Source organism: Dryobates pubescens, chromosome 3 (genome assembly GCF_014839835.1).
Source record: "Dryobates pubescens isolate bDryPub1 chromosome 3, bDryPub1.pri, whole genome shotgun sequence".
In the NCBI taxonomy this organism is placed as follows: domain Eukaryota; kingdom Metazoa; phylum Chordata; class Aves; order Piciformes; family Picidae; genus Dryobates; species Dryobates pubescens.
This window is the reverse complement of record NC_071614.1, coordinates 32,768,220-32,792,828: the sequence shown is the minus strand read 5'-3', so window position 1 is coordinate 32,792,828 and position 24,609 is coordinate 32,768,220. Positions and strand designations below refer to the sequence as shown.

The 24,609-nt window shown below is 40.3% G+C and overlaps 1 protein-coding gene across 2 annotated transcripts in view; it reads right to left on the bottom strand.

The window, feature by feature from the left end:
- Positions 1–24,609, bottom strand: part of RCAN2 (regulator of calcineurin 2) — an 84,036-nt gene that overhangs the window by 18,181 nt on the left and 41,246 nt on the right. The window contains exon 1 of one of the 2 annotated variants that reach the window (XM_009905302.2): positions 16,383–16,781. The exons of the other annotated variant lie outside the window; for it this stretch is intronic. Coding sequence (XP_009903604.1) covers positions 16,383–16,469 — 87 coding nt within the window. The 5' untranslated portion in view covers positions 16,470–16,781. Of the gene's footprint in view, positions 1–16,382; positions 16,782–24,609 lie in introns of those variants that run through there. 2 annotated transcript variants of the gene reach the window in all.

Here is a 24,609-nt window from a genome sequence, read left to right as displayed (position 1 = left end):
CATCATCTCACAAAAAAACTTGTGATGACAAAAATAGGCAGTAAACTGGAAGAAGCTTTGATAGTTCACCTCACACTAGGACTGAGGCAGTGACATCCCTCAATACCAGTCTTCCTGCACAAGGATGGTCCATCAAGACACAATAGCACTGCAATAGCACTGCAAACCTCCTGGTGAACACAGCACGACAGACTTGCCTATTGAAAAGTCAGTTGAACCAACAAAATTTATGTTCAGCTTCCAGCTCACCAGCACAACAAAAGGTACAGAGATAGTATCTGTCCCAAAGCTTAATGGAAACGGCTTCCACATTTCAGAAGAGGCTGACAAATGTCAGGGGCACAGAATTCTGCTGCGTTGCCTTTTCTGTTTTTAACCAGCTCACATCCCTGTTTACCTCAATGTGACGCACATTCGTCCTGCTTAGCTCCACTGATCTGGAAACCAAAGGCTCCTTCAAGACAAAATAAATTGTTCCTGTGGCAATGCCAAGGACGTGATTTAATATAGTTTGGAGACTTCTCAATTCAATTTCACACCCAACGATTGAGCTAAAAGAAAAATCCAGCCTTTACATCTCTTCTTTATATGAGCACCGCTATTTTAGTGTACCACCAGCAGCAGCTTTCCTGAGCATTACATATTTAAAGTACTCCAGTTCCAGATGCCACATTAACTCCCTGTAACACTGGAAATGCTCTTTCAAACCAGCTGGCTAAGTCCGCATTGCATGACTGGATCTATTTGTTTCATATTCAGTGCTAAGGAGTAGACACCATTCATCCTTGATTCTTGTGCTGGCTACAGTTTTGTGCAACATCAATCAATAGTTTAGTTTTTGTTGTGTTCCTTTTTTTCTTTCTCTTTTGCATCATATTGGGGGGGGGGGGGGGGGGGAAGGCAAGAAGAGGTATGTGGAGGATTCAATGCAATTTCTGTTTTCCAAATAGCGGTCTTACATTTTGGCTTGAGAATGATAAAAATAATGCTAATAACAAAGATATGGAGAAAAGATTCAGACTGTCCTGAAAATAAACAAACAAACCACCACTTTTTTGGTTTGTTTTTGCTTAAGGATTCAAACAATAACTGAGTAGATAATGTATGTAGTTACCTCCAGGGAGCTCAAATGTATTGGATTTAAGAATGTACATAGTACAATACCAGCTATTGATTTTGTCTCGTTGCTGCAAATGTTTAAGCCCAACAATTATTTGGTAGCACAAAGAACAAATTAATGTTTATCCTGTTTCAATAATTCCTAAAGTTCCCATTATCTTAATTTAGCAAATAAAACTAAGGAAGAAAACCAACACTAATTAGTTTTTATCAATAGCTGCTATGTTTATATCAGTAAGTGTGTTCCAATGATCATCAGAACAGTTGGTGCTGAAGACTTTCTGATGAGGTGCCATGGACTGAATGCCCATTAGCAGTTGGAGCTTATTAGGCACATTATTGCAGTGCATCTTCTATATTAATTTAATCTGAAAGGTATCCAGTTCATTAACTGCTCTGTAATGTACATGAAAAACACCATTTGTAAAGATCAACAAGAAAGCTGCCTCACTAGAATCCCCAGCTCAGACTGCAGATGCCATTTAGACACAAGCTAGTATCTCTTGTAAGAACAGTTAACTATCACTCCTGGAAAAACCAAGAAAACCCCGAAACTAAAGTGCTAGGGAGAATAATACATAAGAGACTGGTCGTCAAACTTGTGCATGGAACTAGGATTAAAGTTATACATGTGAAAAATATCCATACTGCATAAATTTAGGGACTGTAAGAAAAGCTACATGAACACCCACTTGTAGCCAGACTGTCCACTTTTGGGCCACCGTGGGAGAACCAGTGTTTGCATAACTCATTCAGAAGCATCTTCTACAAGCACATATAACCCTGGTCAAAGCATCAAGAAAGCTGAGGTTCTTAAAAATCTATTACCAAGCCTGTTTATGTGTCAGGAGACAACTTTTGCCGTCAGTGATGCAGAATCAGGACCTCACTGAACAGGATGGTAAATGAAAGGGCTAAACGTAATAAAGAGAACACTAAAAGCTGAGAAACTCCGTTTGGGTTATACTCCTGGAGCTGTAATGCTGTGAAACAACCATAAAATACATCCTATTCATTCCCTGCCTCTGTCAAACCAGTTAAACTAGAAAAATAAACAGGAAAAAGCCACAGGACAGTTAAATAAAATGCTTGCCTTGCCCAAACCTAATTTACTAGTTCGCCTACAGTGATGAAGATTTTGAGCAGTTCAGCTGTTTCTCATCATGGTGATGGGGAATGTGTTTCCCCCTCCCTCTCACCCAGCAACTGCAAACTGCACTAACTTGACTTTTCTGGATTTAGAAAGAACTCTGACAATTTTGGAAATGACTATTTTAAAATAATCTAATCTCATACTTCTCCATAAAGGTCATTTAACAATTGAAGAAAAGTAGAAAGGAAAACTATGAACCCTCCAATACATACCCTCAGAAGACAGTAAAAAGGTCTGCTGAAATTTACCTTAAAATACAAAGGGAAATGGTCTACCCAGACACATAAATGTAGGAGTCAGTTTTCACTCAGGTTATTAAGTCTTGCTTCTTACCTCTTCAGTAAAACAGAGAACCTCTTACTATCCTCTCTTGCCTTTCTCCCTGCCATTGCAGCCCAAAATCAGTGGGCAGAATCAGCAGTACTGTGACCACTGTCTAACACTCTGGTTGTACTATTTTGACTGTTTCTTATTCTTGCCAGTATGTCTCAACCATCTGTCATTTGCTGTCTTACACCTCATTTGCAAATTACTCAAGCAGGTCTGTTGTCTGTATATATTTGAACAGTTCCTAGAAGCTACAGCCTCTAAGACTGGAGTCTTTTTGTTCGATAACAGCATATATAATCATAAATGCTTTACTTTGGAAGCATCTTTTAAAGGTCATCTAGTCCAACCCCCCTGCAGAGAGCAGGCACATCTTCAACTAGATGAGCTGCTTAGAGCCCCATCCATAGATTCATTGAATATTTCCAGAGATGGGTCTTCTACCACCTCTCTGGGCATCCTGGGCCAGTGTTTTACCCCCCTTCATTGTGAAAATGTTTGCCTTTTATCTAGTCTAAATCTACCCTCTTTTAGTTTAAAATAGTCACCCCTGTCTCCATCTTTCCAGTATGTGCCCATTAAGTACTGGAAGGCTGCAGTAAGGTCCCCCTGCAGCCTTCTCTTCTCCAAGCTGAACAATCCCAACACCCTCAGCTTGCCCTTGTAGAAGTATTCCAACCCTTGGATCATTTTTGTGGCCCTCCTCTGGACTTGCTCAAACAGGTTCATTTCCTTCTTGTGCTGAGGGCTCCAGAGCTGGACACAGTAGTGCAGGTGACGTCTCACCAGAGTGGAGTAAAGGACAGTAATATACTATCTCCTGTTGAGCAACTGAAGGAAGTCTTTAGCAAACTGACATAGACTACGTTTCAAGCTTAATGGTATGCAAAAAAATACTATAAACAGGCACGTAAGGAAAAGGTGAAAAGGAAACAAAGAAATAAGTAATCCTTGGGCTAGAAAAGAGCAAAGGTGCACACAGAAGAGGCTTCCTGCTTACTAATGTGACAAACATAGGGATATGAGAAACTGCAGGATCCATTTCAGGCATATTCTGGCCTGTTCCATCTCTTGTACATCCAGCTCAGTGTAAGTGATGGAATAGGAGCACAGTGGTCACATGGCACCTCAGTGTAACTGAATGGATGACACATACAATTTGATGGGCTACATGAGGATAAGGGGGCTCAGGGGTCACATGAAAGATGCTGACACCACAGCACAACTTCCTACTTTGTGTGCTTGGCTAATACAGCGAACCCCTCTGCGTCTTGCTGAAGAACAGAGATCAATAAAGTTTTCTTAAAATATAACCTGTTCTAGTTCCTCATTTCACTTTAAAACAGAGAAGTGTTCTAAGTGGGTGAAAAAAATGAATAATGGAAGAGGGAATTAAGAAGGTGACATAAACAACCTTAAAACATAGTTCAAAACCTGTGACATGCCTTTTACATTGAGAGATCCAGATACAAAATGTTGCATTGTTGCAATCCCTTAAGCAAAATTCTTTCCAGAAAAGGCTTTTATGATTCATTAAAGTCTCCTTCTATAGTTTGCCAGTGAAAATCCATCTTCACCAGCAATCCTTTATGTGTTTTTTCTTTTTAATCTATTTTGCTCTTTCTAGTCCTTTTAGTATCGGCTGAGCTTGATGCATTTATTTTGGGGGAAAAAAATATTACATAGGACATATACTTTCTTCACAACAGGAATTATGCTATTAGAAATGGAAAAACACCAGTGTATGTCTGTGTGCATAAATATTTTTTAAAATATAACCACAGGTAAGAGTTTGTTCTTCCTAACTTCATTTAGCAGAACTCCACAAACAAAAATTCTTATAGTTATACTTTGCACTGAAAGAGACAACCATAAAAGACCATCAGTATCGCATTCTCCTACATTTACCAGTTTGGTGGCCTCAGAGGAGCGGGGTAGAATAGAATAGAATAGAATAGAATAGAATAGAATAGAATAGAATAGAATAGAATAGAATAGAATAGACCAGGTTGGAAGAGACCTTCAAGATCATTGTGTCCAACTTATTATCCAACCCAGCTAATCAACTAAGCCATGCAACCAAGCACCCTATCAAGTCTCCTCCTGAACACCTCCAATGATGGTGACTCCACCACCTCCCTGGGCAGCACATTCCAATGGCCAATCACTCTCTCTGTGTAGAACTTCTTCCTAACCTCCATCTTAAACCTCCCCTGGCACAGATTAAGACTGTGTCCTCTTGGTCTGGTGCTGGTTGCCTGGGAGAAGAGACCAACCTCTGCCTGTCTACAACCTCCCTTAAGGTAGCTGTAGAAAGCAATAAGGTCTCCCTTGAGCCTCCTCTTCTCCAGGCTAAGCAACCCCAGCTCCCTCAGCCTCTCCTCATAGGGCTTGTGCTCCAAACCCCTCACCAACTTTGTTGCCCTTCTCTGGACATGCTCCAGCAAGTCAACTGGACACAGTACTCAAGGTTTAACTGTGAATTTGATTTTGCAGATCATGGCAGGATATGGATGGAAGGCATATGCATAAACAGAGATGAAACGCTATTCCCTCCATGCTGCTTCTGTATTGTCACTGTAACATCCATTTCAGCACCATCCTACAAAAAAATTGAAGATGTTTTCCAGTCTGAATAAACCTCAGTGGAATAAAAATGTACTGGAAATACTTAGAGAGGCTGTTTTCTCCCTCTTCAGAGGTCACAGTCTTCACTAGACTGCAGGACCCCAAGCTGCATAGAAGCTGAAATACCAAAGAAATGCCAGACACTGGTATACCTGCCTAATTAAAAAAAAAAACAAACAGCCTATTATCATTTCTAATATATATACCACAATGCTCAGTTAGCCTGCAGAACTTTAGATTTTTACAGTAGCTAATAAATCAAGGATTTAGCATATCATGAAACTGGGCTTGAGTAGACCAGAAGAAAGGTTTCGGGTGTTCCTGAGATGACAGGCAAAGGTTCTCTATCAAGTACATAAGGACAGAAAAAGAAGCAATGATTTCTGTCTGCATCAACAGCTGCTAGTACTGTCCACAACCAGACAGGACAGGGACAAGGGAATTTCAGTCTTATCGTGATATAATTGTCTTATTAGGCAGATGCAAGAAACCCCAGGGCGAAAAAGCAAATATTCCTGACCAAACTGTTCCCATGTTGCTTTTCAACCAATTGGGTAGTTTCCAATTGGCACAGATATTGTTTAGAAACAAGAACTGGAAAGTAGACTAATCCTATCTTAAGCTAAAAACAGCACTGCCCTTCATCAAAATAATTTTCATTTCCTGATGTGAAAAATATATCAGTAACAACATGGTATTAAAAAGATACTGGCTAGCATTATGAAACTGAAGCCACTGTCCATAGAGCCTATTGATAAGAAGGCAACAAGACCAGTGACAGGCAAGAAGAGTAGATTTTATTCTTATGAACAAGGGTTTTTTATAAATAAGTAGGACTGGATGGGTTTACACTTCACTAGGTAAAAAGCTGGCTGGATAGCCAAAGAGTGGTGGTGAATGGAACTAAATCTAGTCAGTGGCCAGTCACAATAGGTGTTCCCCAGGGCTTAGTATTGGACCCAGTTCTCTTTAACCTGCATCAGTGATGTGGATGAGGAGATTAAGTGCACCCTCAGTAAATTTGCAGATGACACTAAAATGGAGGGATTGCTGACCTGCTAGAGGGTAGGAAGGCTCTCAACAGGGACCTGCACAGGTTGAACCAATGGGCTGAGGCCAATGTATGAGGTTCAGCAAGGCCAAGTGCTGGGTCCTGCAGTTGGGTCACAACAACTCCATGTAACACTATGGGCTTGGGGCAGAGTGGCTGGAAAGCCACCCAGTAGAGAAAGACCCAGGAGTGTTGATTGACATTTGGCTGAACAGGAGCCAGCAGTGTGCCCAGGCAGCCAAGAAATCAAAAAGCATTCTGGCAGGTATGTGCAATACATTGTGTGGCCACCAGGACCAGGGAAGTAATTGTCCCCCTCTACTCAGCACTGGTGAGGCCACACCTTGACTACTGTGTTCAGTACAGGGCCTCTCAGTTCAAGAAAGACATTGAGGTGATAGAGTGGGTACAGAGAAGAGTAACAAACCCTGCACATGGTTGGACCTAGATGATCTTTAAGGTGCCTTCCAACCCAAACGTCCTATGATTCTATCAAATTCATCCAGAAGTTCCTCAGCACAGACCACAGACTGTCTCTAAGGGATACTCAAATAAGAGATGCAGTAGATCTCAACTTCCTACATATAAACCTCAAATCTGATGGAAAACATTGAGGAGAGAATAAATCAGAACAGACTGAAAGCAAGGGAATCTTCCTATAGATAAGTGGTCTCAAAGTAGTTCAGTCCATACCAATCTGCAGCTATGATCAGACACACAAGTGCATGCTCCTATTGTCATTTCACCATACTTAAGCTTAAGCTCACATACCAGTCAATTATTCCCCCAATAAATTCCCTTATTCAAGACTTTTTCTTTAGAAATTTCTTAATGTCCATTTGCTCTGCTTCTGCTTCATTATAAAACAATACAAACTATAAAACTATGCAATATAGTTAAAGGTTAAGCAGAAATTTTAGTACACACCAAGCCAATGATATTCACAAATACTCTGTGTTCACTTTCTATGATACAGTATGCATTGAGTAATCACCTGGATTGGGACTGCTACCCTATGCAAAGCAAATGTTTTTATTCTGCAGTACTTAAGAGACTCCAAGCTCTTCTCTACTCAGGGAGTCAAAACAGTGGGCAGGTAGCTTAAATCACTACAGTTTTTCAACAGCTACAGTCAGGTTATCTGCCACAAAAGCAAGAAATAGATATTTCAACATCTTTCTTCTTTATTCTTTTATGTAAAAAGAAAATCAAATAAAAATGCATCAACTTCCCAAACCTCTAGAACATTAACTATGCCAATAATTTACTTCTGTCTAACTTAAGCAGCATATGTACTACTGTTACAGCTCAGCATTTGGCTTTGCCCCCGGCCATCGTGATTAATAAGGATTTTTTTTAGTTCAACGATTCTCAGATTATGGTTCAAGGACTAGCAGTTGCCTGCAGAAAGCTGGCTGGTCACACAGCCCTGGAATTCCTCTAATATAATCAGCTGTTTCTAAAGATAAAGGTATGACCTTTCACACTTCAGTAGTTTTCTTTTTAGAATCTGTAAACATAATAGCAACATCAAATGCAATTTTTAGACCAAAAAGTGTGCATCTGAGAAATCTAACCAGGCTGACAGGACAAACAGCACACCTGCAATAGCAAACTTACTTAAACTGACCACATTAGCACAGAACCCAAACTAATGAATTGCCACTCAACAGAATCAATGCACTCAAGAACACCACAACAATAACCACGACTTTCAACTTTCTGTCAGTTTGATGACAACCAGAAAGTATCTGCCTCTTGCAAACCACTATCCAAGGATGAGGTGCTACTACACTTTTATTGCACAAACCAAGGCTCTGTAACAACTTCAAGAGGTGCAATAACTCCCAAACAAAATAACTAGTTATAATATAAGAGTGTAAGTGCTGCAACAGCACCATCAGAATGGATGCCACCTTGATCTATGCAAAGCTCCTTATGTTCTTGCAGCTTCGCCATGTTCTCTCTCCAGCTGTCTGCATGCACAGCATCAATGAACCAAAGACAGACTAAGTGATATCTGCTGCATTCCATGCATCCAGAAATTACATGCAGGGAATTTCATTTCGGCCTGCATCCAAAGCAGCACGGACAGCAGGTCAAGGGAGGTGATTCCTCCTCTTCACTCTGGTGAGAACTCATCTGGAGTACTGTGTCCAGCTCTGGAGCTGTCAGCACAAGAAGAGATGGACTTCTTGGGAGTGGGTCCAGAGGAAGCCACAAAAATAGTCAGAGACCTGCAACACCTCTCCTATGAGAAAAGGCTGAGAAAATTTGGGTTGTTCAACTTGACAAAGGAAGGATCTAGGGAGATCTTGCTATGGCCTTACAAGTACTTTAAAGGGGGGCTGTAAGAGAGATGTGGACAGTCTTTTCTTCAGGGCCTGTAATGACAGAACAAGGGAAGACAGTTTTCTACTGAAACACAGTAGATTTAGATTAAAGGAAGACATTTTTTACAGTGAGGGTGATGAGACACTGGAACAAGTTACCCAGAGACATTGTGGATGTCCCATCATTTTAAGTGTTCCAGGTCAGGCTAGATAGCCCTTTGAGCAACCTGTCCCTGCACATGACAGGTAGGTTAAAACTAGATGATGTGGCCGCATTCTTCTCCCTTCTACATCTCCTTTGTCCCATATACCCAGCTGCCATGTCAAACAATGAAGGCATGTTGATCTGACATGATTTGCTCTATACAACACAGGACTAATTACATCCAAAATACTTGTAAGCTTATTTCCAAAATTCAAGTTAGATAAAAATATATCATTACCAGGCCTTTCTCCCCTTCCTCCTTTTAAACAAAAACACTATTTCTTTCCATCTCCCATCCTCAGCAGTCTCTCTGTAACCTATGGTCAAAATTAATTTCAAAGAGTAGAAAGATTATTCCAACTATATCCTAAAGCGTTCTCTGGTAGATTTTATCATCTCCTGTACATTTAAATAAGTGTCTTAAAAACTGTATTTTCAGCAGGTTTTCTTTGCTCTAGCCACTACTAGGGTTGGGGGTTTTGTACTAATTCAGCTGATTATCTGTCAAGCACTTTACATAACCACATGAAATCAGTCACACCCTCCCTCCCCACACTGGTCATTACATATGTGTCTTGCTGCTAATAGACTTGCACGTTGTTCTCCCTCTTACTTTTTATCCATCATGAGACTTTCCCTGTTTGTACTTAAATCCTCTGTTAACTGAAATTAATTTTGTGATTTTGTACACCTGGTTTTCATTTGATATATAAATTCTTAGACCTGCTGGAAAGCAAAAGGCATATCTGATCTAGCCCTTAATATATGTCCCAACTGTCCTTTGCATAAGGACAGATAATCTCCATTATGTATTCAAAAGTGCCTCTTTAACTGCTAATTCTCATGCACTTCTCTGTCTCTCAGATAATCTTCTTAGAAGACACTACTTACCAGGTCCATAAGGTTGCTGAAAATGACATTTTAAAATAAATTTTCTTGTTCACCTGATCTCAGACTTGCCATTATTAATTTTTTCCTTAATTGGTAAGATAAAAATCAAAAAGCATATTCAAATTACCCACCTCCACCTGCTGAAAGAAGTGTCCCCAGAACATGCTCAGAATTCAATATATTATGTCTTACTGTATCACTTACTTATCACTCAGTGGATACTGTCAACAATTTAGAAGTTAACATTATTTATTTCTAGTATTATGTACCACGCTGCTAACAATGGAAAAAACCAAGAGAAAATGCCCAGATCCTTCTAGCATTCGAGATGGATAAAGCATAAAGGAAAGCAGAGAAGGCAAGAATAAGAGACACTGAAAGAGATTAGGTTGTTGGTTTAGAGGCTTTTCTGCCCTGTGCATAAACACGTAGCTTAGTTGAGCCACATTCCATCATTTAATTCCTTATAAATCATTTAACAGCAAAAAGTTTTGAGGCAGGAGTTGACAGGAGAGCAGCAGCTACCCACAAAGGGATTTTGCTACCTAGAAGCAGAATGGAAGCCTGTAGAAGATGCTTTCAGGAAAGCAGAAAGCTGTCAAGACTAATTTACCTGAAGTTTCAATGATGTTAACACCTGCTTGATGAAAGCTTTTTTTGACCATCACTGGGTTTTTTCCACCATCTTGTGTCAACTTCTGCTCTCAAAGTCCATTATACCATCAGAAGTCAGTTGTCCTCAGCTTAGTCTTCCATTCTTGTTTTCAACAATTCTCCCTTCATTGTAAAGTCTCTGCTGTTGTCACTCACTCAACCAGAAGGCTTGCCACAACCCACTTCCCTGCTCCAGCCTCCACAAGAGTTTTCTCCAATCTTGCACTGCAGAGGCTTCTATGAGGGAAAAAGGAAGTCCTATCATCATACAGACTTTCCTTCCTCTGAAACCTTGTGCTCCACTTTCCTCCTTTCAAGTCCCTTTTAGAACAGCCAACTGGTTTCCTCCTTCCTCATGTTAAAACCACAGCTCAGAGGACTTCCACCTATTGCCTGCTCCTTAAAGATACTTGCTTCTCTTATATAGACGTTCCTCCTCAAAGGAGAAAGGCCATTTATGGGGTGGGAGTGGTGGTTTTGGCTTTGTTTTGTTGTGGGCTTTTTTAATCAGCACTAGCAAATAAAATAATACCCAAATAAAACAAAACAAACAAATCACCACCAAAGCACCCCAAATCAACTTAAAAGGATCCACATCAAACCAATAGCTGCAGAGACATTCTGGATAACCCAGATTTCCCCATATAGTTCTAATTCTTTAGACAATGGACAAGTTTGTATTCATATTGGCTTAGTTACATCAGGCATGAGAATACAGCAAAGGATGAAGCTGGCAAACTTGAGAGTAAGGCTATGCACCAAATGAAACAATCTTATCTCCTCCCTGAAAGGAATTTCATGTCTTGAGAGGATTAGCAGTTATTTTACCACCATTTGCTCATCTGCCTGCTTACTAGCCATGTGATCTAGAGAAATAAATGGGCAAATAAGATTTCTGCAAGGTTACCACTTCTCTGGCCATGACACAGGTATAACACAGCAGAACTTGTATGATTCAGCTGTCCAAATGCTTCCACATTTTATGGCGAACGTATCAAGATTCCTCACTGCAATATATGAAGCAGACAGATTCTTCTGCAAGTGACAAATTGAGCTGAAGAAATTACTGCATACAGCTGCCTGCTGATACTGCTCTGAGCACAGGAGATTCATTGTGCTTTTCAGCTCAGTGACTGTTATCACAGCAGATAGAACTATCTGGTGCTGCAAAGCTGGAGGCTCTTCCATGCTGCAGTGCATTTACCCTTCTATATATGAAGCCATGCTGCAAATCTCTTTCTCTAGAGACTTTACCTGGCCTACCAGATGCTGCAGGAAATCTCATGTAGATTCTGGAAGCATGGGCTAATTCCTAAAACAACCAAACCAAAACAACAAAACCCAACCCTGAAAACAGCCAGTAACTAAGCAAAGATCCTTGCTCTCTGGAAAACATCTACAGCTCAAACAGCACATGAGATTGGGCATCTATAGAGCCTTATTATGAAAGACAAGGATTATTAATCAAACCAGATCTGATACATTCCAATGCAGTTTCCTAATCAGAAAACTTATTTCCTGATTCCTTAGTTCTCTATCCACAAATAAGAACACTTGGAGCTTTTTATTTATAAGACCACTTCAAAGTGTTTCAGGAACTCCAGGAGAACAGAAAAGACTCCACTGCCATGGAGCTGCTGCAGCACCCAGCTCAGCACAGGCCCATCCAACTGGTTTCCTGTTGGAGTTTGCTGTGGAGACATGCTGCAAGGACAGCCCTGGATGGAGCTTTGAGTAACTTGATCTAATTGAAGATTTTTTACTCACTGCAGGGGTGGTTGGACTAGGTGACCTTTAAAGGCCTCTTACAATGTAAAGCATTCTATAATTCCATGAATGTGCAACAGTCTCTTTCCACAAACGAAGTTCATGTGGCCAAGGAGAGAATTTTGAAAGAAGAAACCCTGAAATTCTCCCAACAAGTGACGATTTCTGCCACAAGGCTGCTGCCAGTATCCAGAGGAGCAGCAACTCTGCTCTCTTGTTCTAGATCTTTCTTCACTTGAGTCTAATCTTAGAGCACTTAAATTTTAAACCTTGGAATGTCTCTGTGAATGTGCTGCTTTTACAAGTGGAGAGCAAACCCACCACAACCTAAGTATGCTTTTCCCTTTTAGATGCCAGAAGTTTAGGCAGGCTGTTAGACTGCTAAACTTCTCAAAGGCAACTGTAGGGCAATGCCTGATCTCCCAGCCATCCATCCCAAACAACCAGTATTAGCAGTGTGCTCACTGGTGCGTTTGAAATGAATAATGAGTTTACAGATTGACAGAGATCCCGCTCCAGTGAGGATTAATCCACCAAAGCAATATGGTCAAAACACTGAAACTATTTCTACTATTTCCCTTTGCTGCTTGGCTTATGTCCACATTGGTTTTTCCCAGCACTGAGATAATATTCCTGTCCACATTACATTAACATTACTGTCTTCAGATACAAATCCTATCAGTCTGGATCATTAGTATTTCTTCTCTACTACAGTAGTGCCTCATGATACCTGGTCATACCTCACTGCCTATCACAATGGTGTGTGTGAACATAATTGAAAAGAGAACATGAAGAAATAATAATACAAGAATATCTTGCTTAGAGTAAGAACCATGTGTTTAAATTCTCTGCCACTGTTTCAAAGATAGCTGGATTTTTTCTTTTAGCAATAAACAAGATATTCATTAGTGAATTGCATGTGTAACAAATATCATTACATAAAATTATCATCTGGAGACACTGGAAGAAGAATTTTAATTATCCAGGTGAACTTCAAAGTAGATCTGCACTTTGCTATGGTTGTCTTCTCAAGTTTCTCAATTCCTGATATATTGTACAGTTAGTAGCATCTCGATTAGTCTGACCCAGTTTTTGGTTGGTAAAAGACAATTCAAAGCAGCAATTGATCAAAATGGAAAAGCCTGATGGATGGGTTCACGGATGGTAAACCAACAGTATCAGTGCTGTGGGCCAGCTGCCAGTTTCGGAGTCTCTGTTTGTTGAAAGGATGAACAATCCAAATGCTGAAACAAGAAAGTTTTGCCTTCAGTACTAAGCAATCACTCTCCTGCTCCAGAGGCCAAAGGGGGAGAATAAAGAGTATTTCCAAACCTGTCTGCCAGATGCTAGGAACATAATGACTACAGAAGCCAGTCACTTCCATAGGGGGAAAAAGAGCAACAAACTAAGCAGCTTACTCCACTCCAAGCCCTTTGCCCCTCTCTGAATGAAGCTAACCAGCTTCAGGAGGCACCACTGATACCCTCTGTGAGAACTCCTGATCTACAGCCCAAACACATGTCAAGCTCTTCCACTGCAAACCTGGGACAACTACTGTCCACTCTAGGACAATAGCCTAGAGTTCAGTTCTCAATACTATTTGTGCCTTCCAGTTGATTTGCAGAAAGGATGGGCAGGGAGATGGACACAGGAAAACAGGACAGAATTTCTGTGCTTACTTTTGCTCTTTTATTGAGCTTCCACACTCATCTCTTCATTTTTAACCTTAAAGCTTGATATTCCCATCATTCTATTAAAGTAAACATAAACATTACTGGAGAGTCCAATGGAAGACTATGAAGATTATGAGAGGACTGGAGCATCTCTCTGACAAGGAGAGGCTGAGAGACCTGGGGCTGTTTAGCCTGGAGAAAAGCAGAGCAAGAGGGCACCTTATCAATGCTTACCAATATCTAAAGGGTGGGGGACAACAGGATGGGGTGACACTCTTTCCAGTGATGCCCAACCACAGGACAATGGTCAGTGGGCACAAAGTGAGAAACGGGAAGTTCCATCTGAACATGAAGAAGAACTTCCTTACTTTGGGAGTGCCAGAGCACTGGAACAGGATGCCCAGAGAGGTTGTAGAGTCTCTTTCTGTGAAGAGATTCAAAATTCACCCGAATGCATTCCAGTACAACCTGCTTTGGGTGACCTGACCCTACCTCAGCTGGGAGGATGGACTAGACATTCTCCAGCAGCCCCTTCCAACCTCCACCATTCTGTGACAGTTACTACCCTCGTCAACAAAAAAATATCAACCTTGACATTAACCTGTCTTGCAGACAAGAAAACCATATTCCTTTTCTTTCTTGGCTGCAATTCTCCTGGGAGTGAGCAAACAGCAGTAGGCATTTCCATCTTTAAAATACCAGTAGCGCTGAAACGTTCACAGCAAGGATGCCAACGCTGCAGCGTGCCACACAGAGAAAGACTGGGGATCAGTACAGAGCTAGCTAGTCTTGAGCACTGGAAGCAGCCTCCCACAACCGAGTCAGTTGACAGCTAAGTGAAAATTAGTCTGCAGTGAGCTGTGGGTCACTGAGGACAGACTGACTGTTTCTAGCACCTAAGCCAGACAACTTCGAAGTAGACTTCCAGCTCCTAAGCTGCACTGCAGTCTGCAGTGCAGTCTCCGTTGTAAATAACCCAAAGTCTTTGCACTCAACGTTTTAGTTCAGACATCACACACACACACAAAAGGGCAGTTTTAACCAAAGTACAGAAAGTCCAAGTCACATGAAAGAGATCACAGTTCCTGTAATGTTTCTGTAACCCTTTTGTGCTCTTTTATTCCATGTTCCTGAACCACACTTTCCAGATGCTGCAGCTTAAATCAGGCCAATCTAGGTCTTAGCAAAGTCAATGGAAAGCTTTCTGCTTATTTTATAGAAGCCAAAATCTTGGTTTTTCATTACTGCTCTCATATAAATAAGGACATAATAAAACCACTGCAACTTTGATTTCCTGGATAGTCTCATGCTGAACATGGACCAGACACTAAAAAGACAGTTGCTCCATGTACACTCGTATCAATGCAGGTGTAACACCTGAGTTTAAAAAAAAACAACAATGTTCTTAATTTGAAAAAAAAAATTATATAAAAAAAGGAATAAGCAGATTAACATTTTACTACAAAACACTACAAGAAACATGTCTCAGTGCAGACAAGACTGCTCACCTGAACAGTTCCTCCAAATTATTCACTATTTTATTGCTAATCCAACATTAAACTGCTTAAATTAGGAAGAATCTCCTGCAATATGAAAGCATCTGTACAAAGCATACGTTGTATCATCTGGTAACAAACTACCAGGGAAATAAAAATCATCATAACCTCTTGCAAATGAGAGTGGGTTTGTTTCCATATATTTTCATTGGCTTCAATATTTGACTAAGAATCAAACAGAACGGGGGGTTGAAATTTGACCTACAGTTCGCAAATCCTTTTTTTCCCTCCTGTTCCATTCTTTCAATACTAATCAGATTAGAAACTAATGTCGTCTGTCTTTGTCCTTTAAAGAAACTGCTGAGTATTACTGTGGTACACCCAGGAGCTCATTCAGATGATCTGTGAAAAGCATACTTAAAATTTCTTTCAAACTTAATTTGCAGTGATTTTCTTGCAGTAATATGTAAGCAATTACACACAACGACTTGTCTACAGCAGTTGCCTAATTAAAAGACTATAAGCCCAGAATATCAAGCTTTAGATTTAAGCATTGTTTCTGAGGTATTCGTATGATATGCAAGATGCACAACTTTTTGTGTTCTCTTATGTTGCAAAGGCACCAAAATACTCCCTCCAAACTTCTAACCCTTCACAAAAAATTTACACTTGTATACATGACTTGGATCTGAAGAAAAGAAAGAGCTACTGTTCAGAAAAAATCTAGTTTTATCAACATCAGTAAGTAATATTTACAGCACAGCTGATCTAAAAAGTGATACTGGGCTATCTCGACAAAATTAACAATGTTATGAATATGAAACATGCAGAGGCACAGATGTCAGTTATATAACCCATTTCTTATATCATTAAAGAGTAAACACCAGCCTATTCTTTCAGCTTATGAAAACACAGTAAAAAACAAGCACATTTCTCTCCCATATTTCTCTCCCTTAATTAACAGATTTTTTACAACTGCAGCAGAATCTCATCTGCCTCCTTGTTCTGAACTGCTACATAGATGCCTATTGCTCCCAAAGGTTTTTCTAAGATGCATCTGTAACAAAAGAATGGTAGGTGCATACCTTAACCTCTTGGTTGGCAAAAATCTCCACATCAACTCCACAGGCAACCAGAGTGGAGACATCACAGTCCATGCTACGAGCTGGCATCCCCCCCTTTTGTACACAGAGTTAGGTAACCTCAGAGTAACAGTCAGAAGGAGAAAAAAAAATTTAAAATGTAAAAAAAAAAAAATCTTCAGTTCAGTCCAAAATTCTGTTTCAGTGCTGACAATAACTGCAAGCCTCCGACACAAGCTCTTTGCACTTAACTGAGTTGCTCCTTGCCTTTCCCTCATACACCCACCAACTGAGCAGGCACAGCATAGTAACAGCGCTATTCCATCTCTCATGGCAATGACATCACCACAAAGACTGACATAAGCTAAATCTATTTTTTCAACCCTTTTATCTCTAGGCAGCACAGTGGATCAAATTGAACATGATTATGTGCTAAATCTGAACTCGGACTAAATCAATTCAAGCGGCGTTCGCTGGCAACTGAGTCATAGCTGTTGTTTCAGCTGAGTGCTTATGTTGGCAAAAAAGATCGCCTGACTCTGAAAGCTCTGTGCTGAGCGTAAATTAACCCAGCATTTAAAGCTACTCAGCTCAAGGTAATGTTTGGTACTTTATTGTATTTTAAAATCTACAGCAGAGCACTAATGAAAACAGTAACAAAGCAAGCAAACAAAAAAGCATTCTGCTTTTAATATCTCTCTGTCTTCTTTTGTAATAAAGCTCACTATAAAACCCCACATGCGAGATTAGAGAACATCAAGTTCTATCACCAGGAGTGATCAACACACAGCAAATTTGATCCCAGTACTTAGACATACAGGTTGCACTGTGACTCATCTTCAGAAAGATCAGAGGCATGTCTGTGTGTGATGTGGAAGCCAATACCCCTTCAAAGAATGGAACATGAAAATTTCCCTTGAAATTAGGACTTTGCACCGGCAGCCTTTATGCCATTTGTCCTTAGGGTTACTCCTTTGCAAATGTAACAGTATGCAGCTGAGTGCAATGGCTTTAAGTGAAGTGATCACTTGCTGATTCAGTGGTCTGTTTATTCTTTGCAAGTTTTTTGATGATAAAAATAAAATATCTACAAAGTTGAAACTTCCAAAGTTCACAGATTCACAGAAGGGTAGGAGTTGGAAGTGACCTCTGGAAAACATCTAGTCCAAACCCCCTGCTAAAGCACAGTCATCAAAGCAAGTTGCCCAGGATCACATCCAGGCAGGTTTGGAATCTCTCCAGAGAAGGAGACTCCACAACCTCTTTGGGCAGCCTGTTCCAGTTCTCCAGTACTCCCAAAGTAAAGTTTCACCTCATATTCAGATGGAAACTCTTGTGTTCTAGTTCATGCCAGTTGCCTCTTGTCCACTGAAAAGGGTCCACCCCCATCCTTTAGATATTGACAAGCATTGATAAGGTCTCCTCTCCTCCAGGCTAAAGAACCTCAGGTCCTCCAGCATGGATCACAGCATCACAGAACATTAGGGGTTGGAAGTGACCTCAAAAGATCATCTATCGCACCGCCCCCCACCACAGCAGGATCATGTGGAGTAGGTCACACAGGAACGCATCTAGGCAGGTTTTGAATGCCTCTATAGAAGGAGACTCTACAACCTCACTGGGTGGCCCATTCCAGTGTTTTGTCGCCCTCACAGTAAAAAGGTTTTTCCTGATATTCACATAGAACCTCTTATGCTCCATCTTGCACCCACTGACCTATCATTGGACATCATTGAGAAGAGCCTGGCTCTGTCCTCCTGACACTCACCCTTCACATATTTATGAACATGAATGGGGTCCCCGCTCAGTCTTCTCCTCTCCAAACTGAAGAGACCCAGCTCCCTCAGCCTTTCCTCACAAGGGAGATGTTCCACTGCCTTCATCATCCTTGTGGCTCTGTGCTGGGCTCTTTCAAGCAGTTTATCTTTATCCCAGACTTTCATTATTATTTTTCCTCTAATGTTTCATTCTTTGATCCATAAATTACTTTTAATTATTGCTGGCCTAGAGATGACATTTATGGGTAACTCAGATTAACGGGTAGAATTAAAATATTTAACTGTTGATACAAACCTAGCAGCAGCACATAACTCAGCATAAGACACTGTTCTGCTTAACTGCACCATCAACAGATATTGCAGCTTCTACCATGCTCTGTGATGCCATGCACAGTTTGCTGTCGGCATTTAAAAAAGGTTGTCTAAAACTATCACAGCCACATACCCTTTGTGAAACTCAGAATGAAGATACTTGTAGAGAGTATCTCAAGTTCTTTGCACCAAAACTGTACATTCAGGTACCTAAAAGCAGAAGAAGCTTCAGATTAGACTCAGGCCACTCAGCTTCCCATCTTATTCTTTCGCCACCACCACAAATGTGGTAAATGCAGGTGTTATCAGAAAACTAAGAAGTTAGTGAATGGCTGTCGAAGAGCTGGAAGGAAACACTGAAAGCAAAGATGAGTTATCTATATCCAAGCCTAATGAAAGTTTCAGCAGTAATGGACCAACAGGATAAAAAACTCTGCAACAAACATCTGAAAAGTTGAAGACCATGCTCATCACTGAGGTCTAGAAAGGCATCCAAAAGGAAAACAATGGGGAAAAGAGCTTCACTGGATAGCTCCACAAGAATTTATTTTCTTTTTCTTTTTTTAAGTGTCCCTTATCGATTCCAATAGCCCATCTCCTTAATCTTATGAAAACTGGCACATGCCGTGTGAACTGACCTGTTTCACTTCATGATTATTCTTGCACTTCTACTATTCACCTCCTTTCTAAACAGGATCACTGCGGTTTTTCCATTCCATCTGAGTAAGGCAAGCTTACTGAGATCACAATTCCTTACAGTTCTTGTTTCTTCCTGCCTATTGCTAAGCATAACCTATTTTTTTCCTCTTAAAAACCACTCTAGCTCACTTGGGTATTTTAGTGAGCTCTTTACAGAAACAACCTACTTGGTTTTGTCTCTTAAAAAGAAATATTGCCTAACAGAAGAACTCTACAGAGCGTTTGAGTACTTCAAGTTGCATCTTTCAATGTATGTCATATTCTATTTATTACTATTCTCTTCTCATTTGAAATCAAGACATAAAACTAGGTGAAGTTTTGTTTTTTTTTTTTCAGGGCACTGTACAACTTTTTGTAGTCCCATCTAATGTTACAACACACACACACACTGTATTATTGGATAATTTTAGATGGATTAATAGTGACTGCTTTCTCCAGATTAGATTTGGTTTTCAATCAAATTTAAACTAGTGCAAAATTCTGATCTTCCTTTTGGAAGCAAACTACTACCAGTTTAAGCCTTAGGAAAGCTCTGCTCTCTCTGCACCTTACAGTAACATCAGCCACATTGTAACCAAAAACTTCAGCAAAATTGAGATGCAAGTGTTTTGCTCACTGGATGAAGCTTCTGCTCATTAATACTAGTAACGGAGGGGTAATTTCTGTAGCAGCTCTGTTTACAGGTGTAAATTGGTGCTGTACAAATCTCAAATGATAAAAAGAAACCCTGCATCAATGACCCTTTGATGCTTGAGTGAAACACCATAAACAGATTCATGCTATGTCTGACCCAAACATTTTTAATTATCGGTATCCTTATTCCATCTCAGCCAGCCTACATCCAAGTCAAAAGTATTTAAACTGAGGTCCCTTATTTACCTTACAGACTTTACAGACTTCTACAAATACAATCCTGTTTTTAAACAGAAGTATAAAAGATAAATATTTGTTAAACCCATAAAATTTTAGCAATGTAAGAGACAGCCCAGAAAAAGAGACCATTCTTTGTTTCTCTGTCTGCAGCAGAAGATAAGAAAGGCAAAATTAGCTCCTTCAAAGAGGGCTTTCACAAAGACATTGAAAGAGTGGAATATTCAACACCAAGCAGGGTTCAGCTCAGCCACAGAATGACCATCCATCTCTTTTTCTTTTCTTTTTTCTTTTATTTTTTTTTTTATATTACACTGAGCATTGATTCCTCCAAAAGGATGGAACAGATAAATTGAGGCAGAAGAACACACCAGACCAGGAGACTATTGGCCGAGAACTGGGAAGTGAGGAGTTATCCTCATCTCTAGTTATACTGCAGTTTACACCCTGCATATGTTGAAGGGAAAAAGGCTGATATTTTCGGGACACACTTCAGAGAGATACCTGAAGATAAGGGAGATGTGAAAGCGAATGCAATAAAATATATTACTTGATGCTGTAAGCTAGCATCAGGATGCTAGATGAAATCACTGTTACCCAGAAATAATATTCCCATTCTTAATTCCCCAAAAGAATGACCATCAAATATTACTCTGTTAAATTATGCCCCTTTTAGCAAGGCTGTGAAGAATTTACCTCTTGATGTATACTCTTGTTAATAGATGAAAAAGCTTGCAATTGCATCAATGTCCATTAGCAAACACTCCAGGAAGGAACAGCTGAAACGAGTGTGTTAGGCCAGAGGAATTCTGTCTGAACCAACTTAGCTTTTCCTAGGTTGTAAATTGCTACCATCATAAATTTGCAGAGGCTATGGAACACAACAACATCAAAAGTATGAAACAGAGCATACAGAGCATCTTTAAACCCTCCTAAGATAATAAATGGATTAATTATACAATAAAGTATCTTCTGGATGGAAAATGTAACTGCATTTACAATAAATAAGAAAAAATGAACTATCCAGCAGCTACAAAACAACTCATTTTTCTAAGTTGAGTTTCACACCCAAGCTAAAGTTTCTACAAATTTTACATTGGCAACAAGTGTGGTAAAAAAAAAAAAAAAAGTCTCAATTCACTCTTCCTCTTAACAATTAACCCTTCCTACAGTCTGAAAAATGTTAAAAGCACATAATTTCTACAGAATAAAAAACCAAGAGAACAGACGTTTAATTACGCTTAGAATAACCCTAAATAATTAAGTTAACAAGACAAGCAGAAACTCTTAGAGCTTGGAAAATCCCCAGCTGAACCATTCCTGGGCTGGCCTTAATTTTTGGAAAAGTAACTTTCCTGTAATAACTTTGTGTTAGTCACACTTGCAGATAACAGAATCTGATGTCTCAGGAGTCAGAAAATCATAAACATTATGAATGATTTCACCCTCCTTCAATAAGGATAATACCAAGCAATTCAAACACCCACAGATGATAATGTGCGACTACTTCAGTGACTGAATAAATGACTATGTCATTTAGGCAACAACATTTTGCTGTCTCATTTAGCTATACACAAGTTTCAACCCTGAGTCAGAATTGTTCAATTACTTTTAACACAGCAATATCATTCATGGTCCTCAGCTTCCAAGTATATGCAGGGAGGTGTGAGGGGGTGGAAATCAATGCATGTGTCTTCTGTCTACTAGAAATAGTTACAAATCCTTCTTTGTGCCAGGTCCATACAGCACATGAATGGTTATGGCTCCTGCCTACAGAACCCTCTCTCATAAAATGCACTGCCACAGTTCAGAAGTCAGGACATCTCAATTCAGAAGGCCAACAGATGACCACCTACAGACTACATAACATGCACATGAATCCCCAACAACAGAAGAGGATCACAATCCTGCAGTGCTACCTAAATTTATTTGGCAGTCTATCTACACAATATCATAGCTAAATTGCATAAGTTTCAGTTTTAAATTAAGAGACCTAAACATAGATTTACACATCCCAGTACATACACTGCCATTCTAGGTGGCAGATTTGGGACTTGATTTCATTGCTTCAGCATGGATAGCTGGTGTAATGGGAGATACTTTAGGATTTCCAAGACACATGTAGAGGGTTGACAAATTTGATAAGGGACTTCTGTAAGGCCCTTGTCTTCTGAACCATGTGCCAGAGGCCCTGAGAGATTCTTTGGGATATTTAAATAATCACTAAAGCACCTGTCTTTGGACAGCTGGATGCTTTTTGCTCAGTATACGGGATTTTGCTGACCAGTCACTTAATATGTAGTGTAAGAAGGGCTGAGTTGCTTCTCTTCTCCAGCCTGAGCAACCTCACCTCTCTCAGCTGGTCTTCACAGAAGAGATGTCACAGCCCTCTGATCATTTCTGTGGCACTGCTCTGGATGCATTCCAACAGATCCATGCCACACACAGGATGCTAGGCAAATGCTCTGAGAGCTGCAAGAAACACTGAAATCTCAGGCACCTTCTCAGTTTGCATTGGGAACATGGAGGTGCTCATAGACTGGCAGGGGAGCAAAACACCAAAGAGACAGATTTACTTCTCAACACAACTTTCTATGTGACCTTGGTCAAAAAAAAAAGTACAGGAACACATATTCAGAAGGGCTTAGAGCCCTTTGTTTGGTTTGGATTTTAAGTTCAAACTGGCAAGGACAGGTTGTCTCTTTTACTACACATCATTTAACAGATGACGCTGGTTGGGATAGGCCTGTAATACTCCTGGCTAAAAATGGGAGTTACAGCTATCTATGAACTCTGTTAACAGCTTTAAAATGTATTTTAAAACAATTTCCATTTATCCTTACTTGTCTCAGACTAGCAAGAGTATTTAACATGCCTGTATGATTTCCTTGTCATTTGAGATGCTTCACCACAGCAAAATGCCCTTGAAAGAAGAGCCGGGAATATCAATGCTCACTGATGTGAGAGACCAACCTTATCTCTCAGCTGCAGCTCTGCACAGGACACACAGGTGAGAGATTTAATGGCTGTGTTGAGAGACAACAGTGCTTACTGGCAACCCAGCACAAGCAGTCCAGTTCAAAGTGGGGGGAAAAATGGAAAAAAAGAGGGTCAACTGTCAAACAGTATGCAATCAGGCAGCAAATAACAAAGCAATGAGTAGTAGATTTCTTTCGTCATTGCCAGTTTATCCTGCTATATTAGGGTGGGTATTTATCTTACTGCAACACTTTAAATCAGATAGTCTCTTCTGTTAATCCCCTGATCCAACTGCAGACAAAGTGTTGATACTTAACATTTACCACATATAAATATCCATTCTTCATTGCAGACAGCGTTCCATTTTGATGAATTCTCTGGGTTTATTTTTTTATGTTCATAGGACAGACAATTATAGATAATATGGGAACCAAAAAGTCAGATACAAAGCTTCTACAGTAGCTCAAAAGTGAAATGTGAAATTTATTAAGGAAGTTGTGGGGCTTTGCCCTAAAGCATATAACTGATGACAACAAAATGAAATCTGAGTGATTCTAAAAATTGTATTTATAAATAGCTTTAATTTAGAGTCCCTCTCCACAAGGTTCATTTCATGAATAGGAGAAAGAAACCATGATGTTCCATTTTGTTCACCATCTTCACCAATGGATGAAGTGTACTCTCAGCAGGTTTGCTGATGATACAAAACTGGGGGAAGTGGCTGACACACCAGAAGGCTGTGCTGCCATTCAGAGATCTAGATAGGCTGGAGAGCTGGGAAGAACCTCATGAACTTCACTAAGGTCAAATGTAGGCTGTTGCATCTGGGGAGGAATAACCTCCTGCATCAGTATAGGTTATGGGCTGACCTGCTGGAAAGCCGCTCTGCAGAGGACATGGAAATTGTTATAGACAAGAAGCTAACCACGAACCACTAATGTGCCCTTGTGGGCAAGACTAACAGCATCCTGGGGTGCATTAAGAAGAGTGTCAAGGAAGTTTCTCCTCTCCCTCCACTCTGCCCTAGTGAGGCCACATCTGGAGTAGTGTGTCCAGTTCTGGGCTTCCCAGTTTGAGAAAGACAAGAAAGCACTGGATAGAGTTCAATGGAGTGTACAAAGAAGATAAAGGGACTGGAGCATCTCTCTTACAATATGAGACTGGGAGATGTGGGGCTGTTTGACCTAAAGATCCAGCTTAAGAGTCTCTAAATGGTCAAGAGGGTGGGGCCAGACTCTTCTCAGCAATATTTAGTGATAGGACAAAATGCAACAAGTGCAAATTAGAGCACAGGAAGTTCCACCTAAACATAAGGAAAAAGTTTACTTTGAGGGTGAGGGAACACTAAAGCAGGCTGCCCAAAGAGATTGTGAAATCTCCTTCTCTGGAGAGATTCCAAACCCACCTGGACACAATCCTGTGCAACCTTCTCTAGGTGAACTTGCTTTAGTAGGGGGGTTGGACTAGATGATCTCCAGCAGTCCCTTCCAACCCCTACAATACTTTGATTCTGTGATTTAAGAGCCTGTATCTTATGTGAAGATAGAAGAGGTCAGATCTAGTTTCCTCCTTTTCCTCTCCCTAAAAGAAAC